At 35.9% G+C, this 20,290-nt stretch overlaps 1 protein-coding gene and 1 non-coding gene across 3 annotated transcripts in view; both read left to right on the top strand.

Moving 5' to 3' along the window:
• Positions 1 to 12,874, top strand: part of GABRG2 (gamma-aminobutyric acid type A receptor subunit gamma2) — a 158,979-nt gene extending 146,105 nt beyond the window's left edge. For both annotated transcript variants that reach the window (XM_087867818.1, XM_045792051.2), the window contains exons 8-9: positions 6,856 to 7,061; positions 10,441 to 12,874. In XM_087867818.1, the coding sequence (XP_087723944.1) occupies positions 6,856 to 7,061; positions 10,441 to 10,716 (482 nt within the window). In that variant the 3' untranslated portion in view covers positions 10,717 to 12,874. The remainder of the gene's footprint in view (positions 1 to 6,855; positions 7,062 to 10,440) is intronic.
• A 7,069-nt stretch (positions 12,875 to 19,943) lies between these two features.
• On the top strand, positions 19,944 to 20,050 carry LOC123788653 (U6 spliceosomal RNA). Its single transcript, XR_006778566.1, has one exon. It is a non-coding gene; the product is annotated as a U6 spliceosomal RNA (small nuclear RNA).
• Positions 20,051 to 20,290: the final 240 nt, after the last annotated feature.

The raw sequence follows: 20,290 nt of genomic DNA, 5'->3' as shown, positions 1-20,290 counted from the left end.
CCTACCCATCTCCCTTAGTTCTCATGACTCTGTTTCTATTTTTGTTATTGCTTGCTCATTTGCACATTTTATTTTTTAGATTCATGGCATTTGTCTTTGATCTATTTTACTTAGCATAATGCCCTCTAGGGCCATCCATGTTGTCACAGAAGGCAAGTTTTTTGTTTTTTTTGTTTGTTTGTTTGTTTTTTCTTATGGCTGAGAAATAGTCCATACTTATCCGTTCATCCATCAGTAGACACGTGGGTTCCTTCCATATCTTGGCTATTTTAAATACTACTGCAATAACCGTAGGGGTGCATATAACTTTTGAATTAGTGCTTTCATTTTCTTCAGGTAAATACCCAGAAGTGGAATTACTAGATCATATAGTATTTCTATTTTTTGTGTTTTGAAGAAACTCCATACTGTTTTCCAGAGTGGCTACACCCATTTATATTTTTAACAACAGTGTATGTAAGGGCTCCCTTATCTCCACATCCTTGCCATGACTTTCATTTCTTATCTTTTTGATGCTAGCCATTCTGACAGGTGTGAGGTGATATTTTATCATTGTTTTGATTTCCCTAATTATGAGTGATGCTGAGCATCTTTTCATGAGTCTCTTGGCTATTTCTGTGAGTCTTCTTTGGAAAAATGTCTATTCAGGTGGTTCTACCCATTTTTAATTAGGTTATTTATTTATTTTTTTTTGGTGTTGAGGTGTAGGAGTTCTTTATGTATTTTGGATATTAACCCCTTACCAGGTAAGTCATTCGCAAATATCTTCTCCCATTCATTAGGTTGTCTTTTTGTTTTGTTGATAGTTTCCATTGCTATGCAAAAAGGTGTTTAGTTTGATTCTGTCCCAATTATTTTTTTGCTTATGTTTTCCTTGGCTCAAGAGACATATTCAGAAAAAATATTGCAAACGCTGAGGTTCCTGAGTTTACTAGCTATGTTTTCTTTTAGGAGATTTATGGTTTTAGGTCTTACATTTAGGTCTTTAATCCATCTTAAGTTGATTTTTGTATATGATGCAAGAAAGTAATCCAGTTTCATTCTTTCACATGTAGCTGTCCAGTTTTTCCAACACTCATTTATTAAAGAGACTGACTTTTTCCCACTGCATATTCTTGCCTCCTTTCTTATAGATTAATTTACCATATAAGCGTGCATTTATTTGGGGGCTTTTTATTCCAATCCATTGATTTATATGTCTGATTTTGTGCCAGTACTATACCATTTTGATTACTATAGATTTCTGGTATAGTTTCAAATCTGGGACTTTGATACCTCCAGCTTTGTCCTTAAGATTGCTTTGGCAATTAAGGGTCTTTTAGGGTTCCATACTAATTTTAGGATTGCAATAAATGCTATTGGTATTTTGATAGAGACTGTACTGAATTTGTACATTGCTTTGGATAATTTGGACATTTTAACAATATTAATTCTTCCAAATCATGAGCATGGTATATATTTCCATTTATTTGTGTTGTCTTCCATTTCTTATCTTTTTCAGAGTAAAGTCTTTTAATTCCTTGGTTGAATTTATTCATAAGTATTTTGTTTTTGATGAAATTACAGAGGATTGTTTTCTTAATCTCTCTGCTATTTTATTGTTAATGTATAGACACAACAGATTTCTGTATATTGATTTTGCATCCTACAATTTCACTGAATTCATTTATTCGTTCCATTTCTTTTTTTTTTTTTTTGGTGGAGTCTTTAGGGTTTTTTATATATTAGTATCACATCATCAGCAAATAGCAGTTTTACCTATTACCAGTTCAGATGCCATTTATTTCTTTTTCTTGTCTGATTGCTGTAGCTAGGACTTCTGATACTATGTTGAATAAATGTGGTAAGAGTGGATATCCTTGTCTTGTTCTTGATCTTAGATCTAGATCACCAATGCGTATAATGTTGGCTGTGGGTTTTTCATATATAGCCTTTATTTTGTTGAGGTACATTCCTTCTATACCCACTTTGTTGAGAATTTATATCATGAATGGATTTTGAATTCAGTCCAGTGTCTTTCTGCATCTATAGAGATGTTCATACAATTTTTATCTTTTGTTTTGTTAATGTAGTGTATCACATTGATTTACACATGTTGAACAATCCTTGTATCCCTGGAATAAATCTCACTTAATCATGTTGAATGATCCTTTCAATGTATTGTTGAATTCAGTTTGCTAATATTTTGTTGAGAATTTTTATGTCTGTATTCATCAGGGATATTGGTCTGCAATTCTCTGTGTCCCTCTCTTTGTAGTGTCTTTTTTTGTATGAGGGTAATGCTGGCCTCATAAGATGAATTTGGAAGCATTCCTTTCTCTTCCATTTTTGAATAGTTTGAGAGAGATAGCTATTAACTCTTCTTTCAGTGTTCAATAGAATTCATCTGTGAAGCCATCTGGTCTTGGACTTCTGTTCGTTGGGAGTTTTTTGAATACCACTTCAATTTCATTACTAGTAATTGGTCTGTTCAGTTTTTATTTCTTCCTGATTCAGTCTTAGATGATTGTATATTTCTAGGAATTTATCCATTTCTTCTAGGTTGTCCAATTTGTTGGCATACAATTTTTTATATTGTTGTTTTTTATATTTGTCTTGTTGCTTATAACTTCTTTCATTTCTGATTTTGTGTCTTTTATTTTTTTCTTGATACTAAAGATTTATCAATTTTATCTTTTAAAGGAACAGGCTTTTAGTTTCATCTTTTCTTTTTTAGTCTCTATTTCTTTTATTTCTAGTCTCTATTTCTTTTATTTCCAATCTGATCTTTATTATTCCTTCCTTCTACTAACCTTAGGCTTTGTTCTTCTCTTTCTAGTTCCTTGAGGTATAAGGTTAGATTTGAGATTGTTAGGTTTGAGATTTTTTTGCTTGATTGTTTCATGAGGTGGACCTGTATTGCTATAAATTTCCTATATCCCAAAGATTTTGAACCATAGTATTTCCATTTTCATTTGTATCCATATATATTTTTTTTCAAGATTTTATTTATTTATTCGAGAGAGAGAGAGAGAATGAGCAGAGAGGGGCTGGGCGGAGAGAGAGGGAGAAGCAGACTCCCCGCTGAGCAGGGAGCCCAACACAACACAGGGCTCAGTCCCATGACCCTGAGATTATGAGCTAAGCTGAGGCAGACACTTAAATGACAGAGCCACCCAGACACCCCACCACATATTTTTAAATTTCCTCTTTGATTTCTTCCTTGACTATTTGTTCTTCAGTAGTATGCCTTTTAGACTCCATGTCTTTCTGTTTCTTCCTTGTAACTGATTCCTACTTTCATACCGTTGTGGTTGAAAATGATGATTTCAATCTTGTTAAGGTTATTGAGACTTGTTTTGTGGCCTAATGTGTGCTCCATCCTAAAGAATGCTCCATGTGCACTTGAAAAAGAATGTGTATTCTGCTAATTTTAAATGGAATTTTCTGTATATATCTGGTCTAATATGTCATTTAAAGCCACTGTTTCTCTACTGATTTTCTGTCTGGATATTCTAGCCACTGATGTAAATGGGCTGTTAAAATCCCTTACTATTATTGTATTACTGACAATTTTCCCCCTTTTGTCTGTTAATATTTGCTTTATATGTTTAGGTGTTCCTATGTTGGGTGTGGAGATATTTACAAATGTTATGTCTTCTTGCTGCATTGGTCTTTTTATCATTATGTAATGCCCTTCTAAGTATTTCTGTCCCAGCTTTTTTTTCTTTCATTTGCATGGAATATATTTTTCCATACCTTTACTTTCAGTCTGTATGTCTTTAGGTCTGAAGTATTCTCTTCTAGGGCAGCATTTAGATAGGTCTTGTTTTTTTAATCTGTTCACTCTGTCTTTTGATTGAAGCATTTAGTCCATTTATAAAGTATCAATAGGTATGTATTTATTGACATTTTAAAAAATTGTTTTCTGGTTGTTTATAGTTCTTCTTTCTTCCTATATTCTTTTGCTCTTTTCCCTTATAGTTTGAGAACTTTCTTTAGGGTTATGCTTCAATTACTCTCACTTTGGTTTTTTTTGGGGGGGGGTATAAATTTTTGGTTTGTGGCTACCATGATGTTCATATATGACATCCTAAGTATATAGCAGTCTATATTAAGTCGGTGGTTGCTTAAGTTCAGACACATTCTAAAAGCACTACAGTTTTACTCTCCATGTTTATGTATATGATGCCATATTTTAATCTTTTCATTTTATGTATTCCTTAATTTTTGTAGATATAATCAATTATACTAATTTTGCATTTTAACCTTCATACTAGCTAAATAAGTGATTAATTTGCTACCTTTAATGTATTTTTCTTGCCATAATTTTCTTATTTCTAGTTATGGCTTTTCATTTTCCACTTAAAGAAGTCTGTCTTACATTTCTTATAAGGCCAGTGTAATGGTGATGAACTCCTGTAACTTTTGTTTGGGAAACTTTCTCTCTCATTCAATTCTGAATGATAGCTTTGCCAAATGTAGTCCTCTTGCTTGTAGGTTTTTTTCCTTTCAGCGCTTTGAATATGATGCCTGCAAAGTCTCTGCTGAAAAAAAAATTGGCTGATAGCCTTAGAGAGTTTTCCCTTTTATGTAATTGTTCGTCCCTCTCCTGCTGCTTTTAAGATTGTCTATTTAAATTTTTCTATTTTAATTATGTGTCTTATTGTGGACCTCCTTGGGTTTAACTTGCTAGGGGCTTCCTAACCTGGATGTCTGTTATTTTTTTTTCCCAGATTAGGGATGTTTTTAACTATCATAAGTTTCTGTCCTCTTCTTTCTCTCTCCTTCTTCTGGAACCTCTAAAATACGAATGTTAGCATGCTTGATGTGGTCTCAGAGATCCCTTAACCTATTTTCATTTTTTAAAATTCTTTTTTGTTTTTGCTGTTCAGCGTGGGTGCTTTCCATTATCCTGTTTTCCAGCTAGCTCATTCTGCATCCTCTAATCTTCTGTTGATTTCCACTAGGGTATTTTTAATTTTAATTTTTGTATTTTTGGCTCTTAATTTTCTGTTTCTTTGAGTTCATTCACTCACCTGTCAAGTTCTGTATTTTTGTGACCATTACTTTGAACTCTTTGTCAAGTAGTTTGCTTATCTCCATTTTGTTTAGCTCTTTTTCTGTGGTTTTGTCTTGTTTTTTGTTTGTTGAAACATACTCCTATGTCTCCTCATTTATCAGGTGGGTCCTACATCTCCTGACCTTGAAAGTAGTAGCCTTATGTTGATGTTGAAGGTGCCCTGTGGCACAATCCCCTCCTGATAACCAGAACCCGGTGCTCCAGGGGTGTCCTCTGTGTAGGTTGTGCACACCCTCCTGTTGTGGCTGTGACTGCTGTGGGCACAGTGGTGGGTAGGATCTGCCCCTAGAACAATGAGCTGAGAGGCTTAGTTATAGCTACTATGGGCATGCTGGTGTGTGGGGTTAGCTCCCCAGTCCCTGGCGCAAGGTTTGCTTTGGGGGAACACTGATTCTGGCAAGGGCCACCTGCCCAGTTATGGCAGGATAGGAGTCTTTTTGGAGGGGAGGGTGGATTATGTAAGATGGATCTGTTGAGTGATGGAATGGGGCAAGTGCTGCTAGCAAGTAGAGAGTTTCAGAACTGGCTTTTGCAAGCATATAGCCATCTAGGCTGAAATAGGGTAAGAAAAATGGTGCCCATCAGCACTTCTGTTCCTGGAGAAAGCTTCTGCAGATTCTTGCCCCTCTGACACATGTTAAAAAATCAGTCAATAAATCTTCATCATGTATAACCCAGGCACTTATCAAACTGGTTCTTCTCTGCTGGAATACATGCTGAGTAATATAGCATGTTGGCCCTTTAATTAAAAGTAGAGACTTGGTTTCCTATGACTCTGGCTCTCCTGGAGTTAAGGCTTGCTGATTTTTAAAACCAGACATTATGGGGGCCCATCTCAGTATAGGCACCCAAGGATGGGGGTGCCCATCCCCTTGTTCCTCCATGCTTGTGCTGTCCCTCCTACTTCTGGGTAGTCACAGCAGTAGTTTGGTTCCTAACCATGCCTCTTCCCTCCTACCCTTCTTGATGTGGCTTTCTTTTTATGACTTTAGCTGTTAAAGAAGATATGTTCTGCCAATCTTCAGGTCATTTTCAGAGGGAGTTGCAATACTTGTAGTTGTTACACCTTGGTATATCTGTGGGAGTGGTGAGCTCAGGATCCTTCTGCACCATTTTCTCTCTAATAGTCTTTAAAAAGTTCATTAATCAGAACATGTCACTTAGGTCATCTCCTTTATTTGATACCCTTAATGGATTCTCCTTGTACTTTAAATAAAGTGTGACCTTCTTTGCATGCTCTGTATAACTTCTATTATCTCAACATCACCTTGATTACCCTTGCCTCTCCCCAGATGCTAGGTATTCTAAATTTTTTAAAAAAGGTAATGTGTCCCTTCCTCAGTATCTTCCTTTAATTACCTTGCAATTAGTCGGAAGTTGGTGTCTTCTAAACTTCTCCTTAAATATCACCTCCTCAAAGATGTCTTTCCTCAGTGTTCCATCTAATTAGGTTTTCACCATCCCTGCTGTTCTCCATCACAAAGCCATAATTTGCAATTATACTTCTCTTTGCTCACTTGATTTATAGTGTTCTCTATCACTAAAATATAAGGTACATAAGGTCAGGGAACATGTCTTAGTTGTCAGCATGTAGTCAGTGTTTATCAGAGTAATTGATAAGTAAGCAGGCAATAAATATTCGTGGTCAGAGTGAATGGATTACAGTTATGCTTCCTTCCCCATTACTGAGGTTGCTTATCAAAAGTCACAAAACAAATTTGGTCTCAGTAGTGACTCAGTTACCCACCTTGCTGATGAGGTCACATGAGCTGTTTTACTGTACTTTTCTTCAGGTATCACCACTGTCCTGACAATGACCACCCTCAGCACCATTGCCCGGAAGTCACTCCCCAAGGTCTCCTATGTTACAGCAATGGATCTCTTTGTATCTGTTTGCTTCATCTTTGTCTTCTCTGCTTTGGTGGAATATGGCACCCTGCATTATTTTGTCAGCAACCGGAAACCAAGCAAGGATAAAGACAAAAAGAAGAAAAACCCTGTATGTATCATTTCTCATTGGGATCACTGAAATTTTTATGTAAAAGGCCACCTGGTTTTGTTTTGGCTTGGTCTTAGCCTGTCTGCAGGTTAAGCCTCAACACTTTGGGCTCCAGAACGAAAGCAGAATGTATGAGTTTGGCCAGGCCATAAGAATTAGTTTTGGTCATTATTTACTTGGGAGAGACCTGATTGATTCACTAAGGCAGACTCTTATTCTCTTCATATCATGGGGATTATAAACCTTGCTGAGACATGCATTTATTTTCTAGTTGCTGTTACTCTGGGTTTCATTGATTGTCATCTTTCTGCTACTTACTATAACATTCTTAAATTATTCATGTTTTAAATTAACATTTTCATTCAAGGCTTTCCACTGGGAAGCCACAATGTTCCTGAAGTTTCAAAGATCACCACACTTTTGCAAGTAATTGTATGTGTGTGTTTTACCACCAGAGGACTACGACTGGTTTCATACTCAAAATGTTTCATTTTGTTTTTAAATGAAATGGACCATCTATTGTTTGGGCAAGTTACTTAGCCTCCCTGTGTCTTTGTTTTCTCATATATAAGAAATACTTATCTTAAAGGGCTGCTGTAGTAATGAAGGTAAAAAGCATTAATGGTGCCTTACAAATGAAAGTCTTTACCGTTAATAGTTGATGATGATGGTTGATGTTGATGATTTATACAGTTTTGAACCTGGATTCATTTCAATGATTTGGAAAAAGGTAGGATGACTTCGCCTTGTGACCAAACTTTAAACAGAGATGATAAGGCACAAATATACAAGCCTAATGCAATTGTCCTTTAATATAGATGTTGAAGAGAGCAAGTAGCTACCCGTTTATGCACCTGAGTATAGTGGCTGTCTGGCTTCTAGGAAGCCCCATGGAAGTTAAGGTCCATTCCCTTCTAAGTTAGGGGCAAAGAAAGTCACCCTAGCTTCCTGAATTTATACCTTCTTGGTTTGTCATAGGGGCCATGAGGGCCTTGATAGTGGCTAGCTCTCTGACCCACCAACTTTGGAGGGTACTATATTTTAATGAGGAAATACAGCTGATTCTAGGTTGTATCCTGATGATCTCCAGGAACCCTGATGAAGTTCTACAAATGGCATATTTGTATGCCTTCTTACATCTGAATGTAAGAGTCTGTAACAGGTAAAGAAAAAAGCATCATTATTCTTGGTGATTAATACAAAAAGAAATGCTTATCCTTAATTTCCCAAATATTCACTATGCTTTATGCAGTCCTTTTCTTCCCTGTCTGTTTGCATTTTTTCTATCCTTATTTTATTTTCCTTATTTTTTTAAAATTATTATTTCTCCCCATCTTTCACTTTCCATTACATTTTTCCCCAAGAAGAGGGGTCTGTGACACTCAGCATTATTACATGCCAGCATTAACAAGGATGTGACGGTGAGCTTTTAAACAAGAGTCCTTCAGAAAAAGCCCTTACACTCTTTCTAACAGCTACATCATTGCAGAGGGGATTACGGAAACTGAAAAAATCAAATTACCTGAAAATTTTATGGATTTCCCTCTTGTAAGCCAATTAGATGATTTATCACAACTAGAAAGAGCCTAAACTGTGAATGAGAAGATGAAATTTCATTTTTTCATTAAATATGCCCTTTGGTTCACTGTGTTAAGACTTACCTAGTAAGGCCTCCTTGATGTTAATTAGAAAATCAAATCAGTACTTTTATACAGGGAAGCCAGGCAATGGAAAGCTTCCTCACAAGTGAACATTGACTTTTGCAGTTTGATAATTGTGGATTAATTTCTTGAAATCCCCAAATTCAGTTTTCCAACTTTAGGCATGTACTTTATTCCAAGCCCAGAATTGTCCTTCTGTGTTTATAATTTCAGTTCATTTTACTATGTTTTTGAAATGTGTATTTTTAATTTATCTGTCTTTTTCTTTTTTTTTTTTTCTTCTTTTAATTTAAAAAAAAAATGCAATTCTCTTTTCTGTCTACAAACCCAAAGCTTCTTCGGATGTTTTCCTTCAAGGTATAATGTTTTTGGAATGAAAATTCACCGCATGCAACTGCTGAATTTAATTATTAACGCTTACATGGTGTTTCGATTTTTTTTGTTGTTTTTTAGAGAGTAGATATTTAAGCATTCTTGAGCATTTTAAGAAGAAAGTTCTATAGATTAGATTTCTCGAGTTGAATCATCAACCCTACACTAATCCGCAGAGGTTTGACCCTATAAAGCTATATGCTCTAGGACATGTCATTAGAAAAAAGGGCTTCTTTAAATATCAAAGCCAAAACTTATCCTCTCTTCTCAGATAAAATTCACTGACTGTACCTACCATATATACCATAAATGCTCTTAAAATGTAACTCGCTAAATCCCAATTCAAAACAGGATTGTTTTTGGATAAGTAACTTTAATAATCTCCATTTTTCTGAATTCTGAACCTATCAATTGTATAAAATTAACACTGTCTTTGAAATGCTTTAAGTTAAAATATCCATCCCTTCCTTTTACGGTAATCCAGGGGCCTTCTGGCTCTATCATGCAATAATGCAATAATACTTATTTTCCCAGTTGAATTCTAATAACTTAGAGACACTGGAGTTCATATTTATAATATCCTAAAATTAACTTCTCCAAATTTAATTAATCACTGAGATTTATAGTACTTTCATAATATGGCAGCAAAGATTAAATTATCATTCAATTAGTTGGTATTAGTTTCTTCTCAAATAGTAAAAAGGTAGTAGCATTTTTTTTCTGAATTTTCACTCACATTAGGTAAGCATTGCTGACATTCTGAAGCTTCTAGATGCTGAATGGTAGACAGAACACTGATTTCTTTAAAACATAAGCCATACCATTTGTGGTATAAACTCAGAAAACTCCTATATTTATGTTTTAACATTTTCTTTTAATAGCATTTAGTACATTTGCTCAGTGTAATGGGGTTTACTATTTGCCTATAGGTAAGCATGACATAAAATTTGAGTTCAAAATTGATGCATTTTATTTCTCTGTTCTACTCACATGCAACACCATTAAATGCCTTCATGTAACCAACCTCACATCTAATATTTACTAGAATAAGATTCCATGTAGTTGTTTGATTTAAATCTTTAAACTTTGAGTTCTTTTGGTGTTCAATCTTCTTGCTATAGCTATTAGCTTGATGGTATTATTTTCAGCTGCACTGCTTAAGCTCAAAATCTGAAATCTGCAAATGTGCTATCCTTCTAAGTTCAATTTTACCATTGTAGATCACAATTTCATAGCAATTCCTGAGTACTCATTTTCAGATTCATCATTCACCTTGGTGACATTGTGGAGACCTAGTCTAGGATTTATCAAGTATAACTAACTCTTCTTCCCTACCCTTGTCTCAGGCCCCTACCATTGATATCCGCCCAAGATCAGCAACCATTCAAATGAACAATGCCACTCACCTTCAAGAGAGAGATGAAGAATATGGGTATGAGTGTCTGGATGGCAAGGACTGTGCCAGTTTCTTCTGCTGTTTTGAAGACTGCCGAACAGGAGCTTGGAGACACGGGAGGATACATATTCGAATTGCCAAAATGGACTCATATGCACGGATCTTCTTCCCCACTGCCTTCTGCTTGTTCAATCTGGTTTATTGGGTTTCCTACCTTTACCTGTGAAAGAGGTATGGGTTTTATTGATGTGGGTCTTATTCACTAAATCTCATGGAGAGAAGATGTCCTTCCTAAGTCCACTTAAATAATCCCCTGTGTGGTTTATGATCATTTGAGTTTGTTTCTATGTTCTAACCTGCTAAATTGTATTAATGTCATCTTGTTTGCGCCCAACTCTCCTGTGGTAAGTGTAATTTGAACTTTAATGTTTGCTGTGTTTCAAACCTGCAAGGCAAAGTGAAATTAGAGCAAGAACACTGAAATCAAACAAGATATTTTTCAGCTACAATGATTGGAATAGTGGAAGCCATGACTACTTACAGTGGTGGTGTCCTTAATCAATTCCAATTACAATTAGATGCAAAGGTCCAAAACTACCCTATGTTCATTTGGGGGCAGATTGTAGTAAATTTGGTCCGTAGGATATCTCCCTCATTTGAAAAAAATCACAAGTCACTTTAACTATAAAAGCCTAGACTAGAAATCTATTACACCTCTATCCCAAGATAGGAAGAAAATTTCCTCCACATCACATGTACAATGATGTAAATATTTCAATAGCGTAGAATGCTTCAAGTTTAATGCATGCATCTCTTTAGAGCCAAAATAAATGGAATGAAGTTAACATCATAAAGCATTGTCTTTTATTCTGTGTCTTTGGGCTATAAAAGAATCATGAATGTAATTATAAGGGTTTGGGTTTGGAAATGGAGGGAGGAATTTTCTCTACCTCCTCCCTCACGCATGAAGATTCGAACAGCTTATTTTTTTCCATGTAGGACATATTAAAACACTTTCAGTAAAATAGAAACTAAATAATTGACATTTGCCACCTCTACATATGCCCAATTTCATAGAGTATAAAGTAATTGTATGTGCTTGCAGCTATTTTTTCTTCCTTTTAGGATAACAGAATTTATTCTCCATCTCAAGATCTGCTTCTAGTGATTGTGAGTGCCTTGTGGGCAGAATCCTTGTCATTTCCTCTTTGGGTCCTCAGCACCTTATATAGTGCCTGGCACATAGTTGGTGCTCAACAGATAAGGTCTGAAGTGAACTGGCTTCATATGCTTCTGTGACTCTCTTGGAGCCAGGTGGAACCAGTGATTCATCTTTTCACATAAGCATTGTCAACTGTTATTTGGTCTTGTGAAAATTAACAGAAGGATCCAAAGACCTTTGCCTAAAATAAATTTTTGATAATGAACAAAAATAGCCAAAGTCCATACTAAGTCCTATGTTTATGCACAGAAATGGGTCTACTAAGGCATAATTAGAGTTTGTATATTTTTTTCCAGGTTTGGGGATGAGTTAGCTTTGACCCATCCACCCACAATTTCACTTGAAGACATGACAGGCAAGAGCAGGATTCATACCTGACTGGTGTTCAGAATGTTGTATTCTATGCTCTGTTTAAAAAAAAAAAAAGGAAAAAAGAAAAGTACTAAAGATTAATTTTTAAAAACTGAAAGAACAAATCAATCAGTGACTTACATGGAGTTTGAACCTATGACTGTGGCCTCATTCAGCTATGTGATAACCACATGAAGTGGTTGTCCCGGACTTCAAACATGAGGAGTTGAGCTCCACCTCCATGTACGTATACTGAAACCTTAGTTTTCTAAAATAGCACCCGTTGTCAGTTCTTCTTTATGGCAATCATTTCTCTAAGAATTCAATCACAGCCAGTATTAACTTGATAATCTAAAAAGAATAGAAAAGAAAGCTTTGTTATAAAACTACGTAAGGTCCTCATTGAGTCATCTGGATGAATCTTGAAACACATTTAGCTGCCAATTTTACAAACCTTTAATATATCAGTGCTCTAGTATATAACCTCAAACACATGTAAATAGAATTAATTATTTTCATGTTTTGAATTGTTAACATATTTAATGTTGACTCTTTGGGAGAGTTGTTGGCAAATTTTCAATGGTAAGAAATACATTATTGTCAACTTGAAATGTATTCTGTAATGGAGACACTCAAAAAAAGCTAGCTTTCCAATGTGTGCATAGTACTGGCAATATGAATATACATTATATGTAATCTAATTCTTAATTATTAGCTGCTCCCCATCTATGTATTTGAAAAAACCTTTTCACAAAGGGAATTGCCTAATATGTGGACTTCTTTTACAATAAAAATGCTGCATTCTAACTGATGGTGACACGTCAGTGGTCTGGCTGGACTTGTTTGTTGTAAAGATTGTGACCCCTGGTTCCTGTAGCGTTCTCCAATGCTGCCTTCCCTTTCTGCGAGATTTGTGAGCTGTATGATCCTATTATGCATTCCCACTTCAAAGAAATTAAGAGAGATATTTGGGGTAAGGAATGGAAATGGAAGGAAGAAATGTCACCAAATAAGTAAAGCTCAAACCTCAAAACTTGTGGTGTGGTTAAGAGCGTGGGCACTGGTGTCAGATATAATTGGGATTCCAACTCTACTATTTACCTGTTGTCTGACAATTGTTAATTCATCCTCTATAAGCCTCCATTTTACCAGCAAAAGGTATAATGATGCCACCCCATGTAGTGGCACTTAGCACTCAACAAGTGGTCAGAAGTGTCTTCCTTCATTTCCAGGGCCTCTGATATTCTGCTGCCGTGATCCCCCCACCTCCGTCAGATCAGTTTTCCTTAAAAAATCCAGCAATGCTCATGTTTGTCTTAAAGTGATTCTACAGAATGAGGTTTCATTTTTCAGGAGTATTTGTATTGCAAACATTCCTTTAAACTATATTTGAAGATCTGAGACTCTCTTGTTGAGGAAATCTTACGCATTAGCTACTTTTAAGGCCAAAGAACCTTTCTCTGTACCCCCCAAACTTAAAAAAAAAACATACGGAGACATGCTCCAAAGACAGTGTCATATTTTATTGAAGTCCTTTGAAATTCTCGAAAGTAGCGTAAGCCTTTGCAAGCACAGCTGCCCTAACCTTCCTCTGCCTGTCATTCTCTTGGCTTTTCATGGCTGCTTGCATCCAATTTAAAGATCTCTTTCTCACCTTCCAGACATTAAAAAAAAATAGCTTTCACTTGGGTTTTGTCTTCTAACCCAATGCCCTTATCTTTAGCTGAGTGCATATTCATTGTATGGCCTTCATCCCCCCTTTTAAGTAAGTCTCAATATTATTCTGACTTGTAACAACAATTTTTGTCTGTGATGAAGGTCAAATTAAATTAACCAAATGCTGCGGTCTTTGGGGATTATGTCAAAAATTGCTAGCTCTATGCTTTGTCACTATGAATTTTTGTCAAATGTGTAGGAGAAAGGGAGAATGACCTAGACCAAAAGCTCTGCTGTATTTTTTAGTGCTGGTTTAATTGCCCAAAGGTCACACAGCCAGTTGATGACAAACCTGGGAGAGGCATCTATCTGACTGTTGCTCTTTCTTTCTATTGGGTCTTTGCGTTTCAGGATTTGGAAGTAAAATTCTGGAATACTTTATCTTTCTATTAATGCTTTAGGATCCACCATATTTGAAGATGCCTTCTTTCTTTGATCTTGACCTCACTCTACTTTATTGCAATGAGACAGAAATTTTAGAATACCCAGCAAAAGAGATAAGATGATAAATTTTGCATTTCTTTTGTTCTCTACCTAATGTAATGATCAATCGACGGTCAATGTTACCTATTGCTTTCAGAATTCTGTTTGAAAAAAGAGATCTCCAGTTATCTGAAAATTTCCAGACCCAGAGTTGGCCTTTGTCCATCATGGCTTGAGACAATAGATAACCAAAGAGTTTCCCATGACTCATCTCTATAGGCTCATTATTTCTACTATATCAAGAAAGTGGTAGGACTTATTTATTACTTGTTCTGAGGTTAAAAATCACAGACCAATTGTAAATCCAGTTGTAACTTTCTTCTGCCATATTTGGGATATAAATAAAGGTTTTCCCTTATTTGTGTAATAAAATGGCAAAGCAGAGGTTCTCGTTTCAGTTTACCGAGGTTCAAATCCAGTCCCTGTCGAGAGCTATTATACCTGAAAATGGGAATAATGGTTTTTATAACTCAGTTTTATTATGAGGAGAGGAGTAACTGGGTTAATACCAAAGAAGGACTGAATATTAATAATTTTCTTCAGCACATATATGAAAGGTCAGAAAAGAAAGGGCACAGGATCACAGTTAACTTTGCTTAAGAATGATTAATCATTTGTGAAGTGAATTACTATATATTCCCACTTTGTGGGAATAAACAAATAATAATATCTTTACTGATATACCATGCTTGGGAAATTGGTGTACGTAAAGAAAATTACAGAGCCAAGTACTGGTAACTACTCCCAGTTGGAATAGTATCATTTAAATTGCCGTAGATGACACAAATAAAGATATACATGTAGATATCTTTTAAAAAGTAAAAAAAAAATAATGATTTTCCTTAAAAATATAGAAATGCCTAATTGGACTGCTAAATGAACATAAGTGACATTATCAATAGCTGTGTAATTGCATTTTAATATAATATGTTTTTCCAATATAACTAAGCTAATTATTTTGTAGCTAAATTTATAAGATCCTTAATGAAATGAACACGAGGACTTTTATTCCTAATCTAGGACTCTTTCCATAAAAAAGAAAAAAATGTCACTGGACATTTTCAAGTCACATCTGGGGAATTTTTTTTTTTCAGATTTGTTTATTTCAGAGAACTTGGTGGGAAGGGGCAGAGGGAGAGGGAAAAGAATCTTTAGATTCCGCACTGAGGGCTGAGCCCTAAGCGGGGCTCAATCTCACAGCCCTGGAATCACCGCCTAAGCCAAAACCAAGAGTCCAATGCTTAACCAACTGTGCCACCCAGGTGTCCCACATCTGGGGATTTACCTGACTATTCCTATTTTGGTCCCTTCTAACCCATCTTAATTCTATCACTCTAATGTTATTGATACCATCTAACATTTGGACTCTCTGAAACTGTGTGATATCGCCACACAGTTGTCTTGGCTCATTCGTCCTATTTCCTCCTTGAGTCTTTTCCAAAATGGTGCCAGGTTACTGGAATGCCTTTCTCTGTTCACACAATGAACAGTTGCTAATTAAAGATTCTACCTAGTCCATGAAGCCTTTCCAATCCGACTAAAGTATGATAGGCTATTTTATTTCCTCCAGTACTTAATGGGATTGTTGAGTGGCCTAATCCTAATGTTTACCTCAGCTAAGTACTTATATTGATTCAATCTTCTTAGTAAACAAATTTTAAATGAACAATTCTGTGACAAGAATCTGATATAAATAATTCAGCACCATTTGCATCTTAAATCAGGTTATCTTCTCTCTCCCTGCTATATAAATTTGCCTTTTAATTTTTTCTGTTACTTGTATTTTTTATGGGTCCCTCATCAAAGAAGTTTTGATTAAGCATCTGTAAAATCAATTTAATATAAAACTTTCAGTAAACACATATTAAGAGCCTCGCAAAGGGTACGGTGAGTATGGGAAGAAATAAATTTTAAGGCATTCACTGATTCAAAATGCCCATAATATGATAAAGGAGTCAGATAAGAATACAAGTACCTAAAATGGAGCTGCACTACATAGTTGCAGGTAAAAGAAATTATTCTAATTGGGTGAAACCCAAAAAGATTTTCTCTGTAATACAAAGCATTCCACCATATGTGTGGAGAACCCGTTGCTGCTTTAAAACTTTCTGAACACCAATGAAAACTTTTTTAAAAATTTTGAAAATATGAAAAACTGCAAAGAAAAAAATATCCTTTATCTACTAGCAGGAGTTAACCACTAAAAGCATCATTTATTTTTTTTCTTTATCTAGTAAGATAGATGGATAATAGAGGTATAAACGTGATATGGATATAGGTATAGATATAGATCTATTTTGTAGCCTGATTTTTTTTCACGGTTATACATGTATGTATGTACATATGTAATAAACACTTTCTGGCATTCTATTGTTATATCATACAGCTGTACCATAATTTATTTAGCCAGTCCCTATTCTGAAAATTTACGTTATGTCTTTTTTTATTGTTATAATGATACAATGAATATCTGTATTTACCTCAGGCACTGTGTCTATCTCCCGCTATTTAAATAGAATAAATCTCTAAAAGTGGTTTACTAAATAAAGTATACACATTTAACAGAGTCCTGGCAGAAATCAGATGGTACACTCAGGGGGTAAATGAAAAATGAATGAAGGGGTTATTCACAAAGATGTAGGCAATATTAAGGTTCACCAGTGAAAGGATAGTGTAGTACCATGGGAAAGCCATTATCGTCTGCTTTAGTTTCCTATTGCCACTGTATCAAATTACTACAAATTTAGTTATTTAGAACAGGACAAATTCATGATCATACTTCAAAATCAGTAGTCTCACTGGCTAAAGATATTCTCTGGGCTGAGTTTCTTCTGGAGGTTTTAAGGGAGAACCTGTTCTTTGCTTTTTCCAGGTTCTAGAGGCTTCCTTCATTCCTTGGCCAGTGGTCCTTTTCCACCTTCAAAGCCAGCAATTACATCACTCCAACCTCTGCTTCCTCCACCATACGTCTAGTTTGGACCTCCTGCCCTCCCACTTATAAGGACCCTTGTGACTACACTGGGCCCACCTACATAATCTAGGATAATCCTTTGATCTACACTTAATCACATCGGCAAAGTCCTTTTTAATAAGTAAGGCATCATATTCACAAGTTCCAGGGATTAGAACCTAAACATCTTTGGGGCGTCGTTATTCTGCCTCTATACCACTCTAGTCCTGAAAGTGCAAGAGAAAGGAGTACTGGAGCCTAGAAAATGCCATAGAATAGAAGCCACACAACAGGAGCTGTGATTTCAGATCAATGATATAGCCACCGCCAAACAGTGGCCAGGCAGGGAGGGAGGTGGGCAAAAACAGCCAGAAATCTCTCCTCTCCTACCTAAAGCATCCCACTGGACAAACCAAATGGAAACTAGAAGGGCAAGGAAACCCAGAAAGTGTGGGCTAGAGAGATTAGCCTTATGGGGTATACCTCATGGTGAGGAAGGCTGGAGAATGGGTCTAGAGAAAAAGAAATTATCCAGTAAATCTTCAAAAATTAGTACATGCCTCTTCATTTGCCTCATAGTCATCAAGACTCTGATTATAAAGGTTTAGGTCTTTTCAGTTGATGCCTAATCCATGAAAAAAAGTAGTCTTTAAAGGGAATCACATGAGTACTAAAAACTGAGATATTTTACACCATATATTCTGTTCAACATGAACAACTTTCCAATTGGCTTTATAATAGTCAAGGAAATGCCTTCAGAAAACTGCTTTTTGGGGAGTTAATGTGGGCTAATAGCTATGGCCCTCTGGTGAGTCCTATGGCAAATGTCCAAGTCAGTAAGTGATTTATAAGGTAAAGCAGCCTGGAGCTATTGTAACAAAATGTGGATCTTCTGAGGCAATATTTCTCATCTGCTATTGCTCAGTTTAAAAAGAAACATGGCTTCTGAGTTAGGGGTACCCCAAGGGTACAATTCTATACTGGGTTGAAGCTAAAATTAGCAAAGCCAGAGTCCTATTTCTGTAAATAAAATGACTATAGGGACAATTGAGACTTTATTGGATACAATTTAAGCTAAAGTGACCACAAATAAAACCAGATGGAAAATGGATCAATTTATACACCCTCTGAACTCAGCGTCCAACAGGGTACAAGACTATGACTTTCTTAGTGAACCGTGCTCTGGCTCCCTTGAAAGTGAGAAGGAACTGAGTCCTCGTGAAGACCAGATTTGAACCCTGCTGAATAGTAGCGCAATTATACTTGGTACTTAAATTTAGTTCCTTTTCTCCTTTAAGCCTCTACTGACTCTGCCTCTCCCCTATTAATCTTTTACTTTTTCCCCCCAAAACACTTGTTGCTTTTGTAAAGTAATGAAGATATGATTCAATTCAATAAATATGTTGAGTACTTGCCATCTGCCAAGCACTGCACTGTGCTTTGGAGATATCATGGCAAAAACTATTGTCACAAGCTTTTCCTTACAGAGTTTACACTGTATTGCCAACAACAACAACAACAACAACAACAACAACGACAACAACAACAAAGTACTGTATTTGAAATTCAATAGGTGTGAGAATTATTAATGTGAAAGGAAAGATCTAATCATAAAATCCTAACCCCTCCCCAAATCCTTACTTCTCCCCAAATCCTTACTCCTCCCCATATACATATAATATTATATATTTTATATATAATATATATTATATGCATATATATGTGTGTGTATATATATATGGGGAGGATGACTTAATCTGGTTTTCTTTCATTAATTTTAATATACAGTTGACCCTTAAAAATTCAGGGTTTTAGGTACTGACGCTCTGTGCAAATAAAAATAAGCATATAACTTTGGACTCTCTCAAACTTAACAGCCTCCTAATGTCGACTGAAGTCTTATTGATAACATAACAGCTGATTAACGTATTTTGCAAGTTATATGTATTATATGTTGCATTCTTACTGTAAAGTAAGCTAGAAAAAGTTATTTTAAAAATCATAAGAGCACATTTACAGAACTGTATCAAAAAATCTGTGTATAAGTGGATAAGAACAGTACAAACTTGTATTATTCCAATTTCAACTGTATTTATATCTTTTCTGTCTAGATAGAAAACAAGACTAGAAGGTGGTGGATCATTGGGTTTCCTCAGGATAATACATTTTTCATTAAAAAATCCCCACTAGAATGTAATTATTCAGGACACTTGTTAATAGCATTAGGAAAGACTACTCAAGGGAGACTACTGCAATGGAGGCTTTGCAGTGGGGAAAAGAAATTGGGTTCAACCACAAATACAAGGACAAGTGGGAATATAAATTCCCATAAGGCCATGAAGTACAGTAGGGCTCAGTGGATGGAAAATTACAAGAAGGACACTTCAAGGCTTAGGGATTTTTGCTAGACTGACTCAACAGGATTCTTGCTGAAACTGGGCAATGCAAATAGGAATGCATGAGTCCAAAAGTTGAGCCTATTTTACATAAAGGGCTCAGAGAAGCTAAACAAAGTTTGGTCAAGGAGAGAAGTTTTTTTACCTAATAGAGTAGTGAATCAGTTTTTCTCTCAAAATTGTCATTTCTGTCATTTATATGAAGTTACATAGCCAACATGCATTTCTTTTGAACATGTATTGGTTTTTAGGCACAGTGACATTACCTAGGAACTAAACAGTAGAGAATCTTAAAGTGCTCTGAAAGGTGTTTTCTATCAAATTGTTGACCTCTTGTGCTCACGACGGCAGCACGTATACTAAAATTGGAACAATACAGAGAAGACTAGCATGGCCCCGATCCAAGGATGACACGCAAATCTGTGAAATGTTCCATATTTTTATGGTTTCACTCATGCGGAATTTAAGAAACAAAACAGACAATCATAGGGGGAAGAAAGAGAGAGGCAAACCAAGAAACAGAATGTTAACTACAGAGAACAAATTGATGGTTACTGGAGGGGAAGTGAGCAGGTCAAGAGTTAAATGGGTGATGGGTATGAAGGAGCGCACTCGTTGTAATGAGCACCAGGCACCGTATGTAAGAGTTGCCTCACTAAACTGTATACCTGAAACTAATACT

This window comes from Ursus americanus, chromosome 15, assembly GCF_024610735.1.
Source record: "Ursus americanus isolate L20-20 chromosome 15, mUrsAme1.1.p, whole genome shotgun sequence".
Classification (NCBI taxonomy): domain Eukaryota; kingdom Metazoa; phylum Chordata; class Mammalia; order Carnivora; family Ursidae; genus Ursus; species Ursus americanus.
Note: the sequence above shows the minus strand (reverse complement) of the source record. Positions and strands in the feature narration are given on the sequence as shown.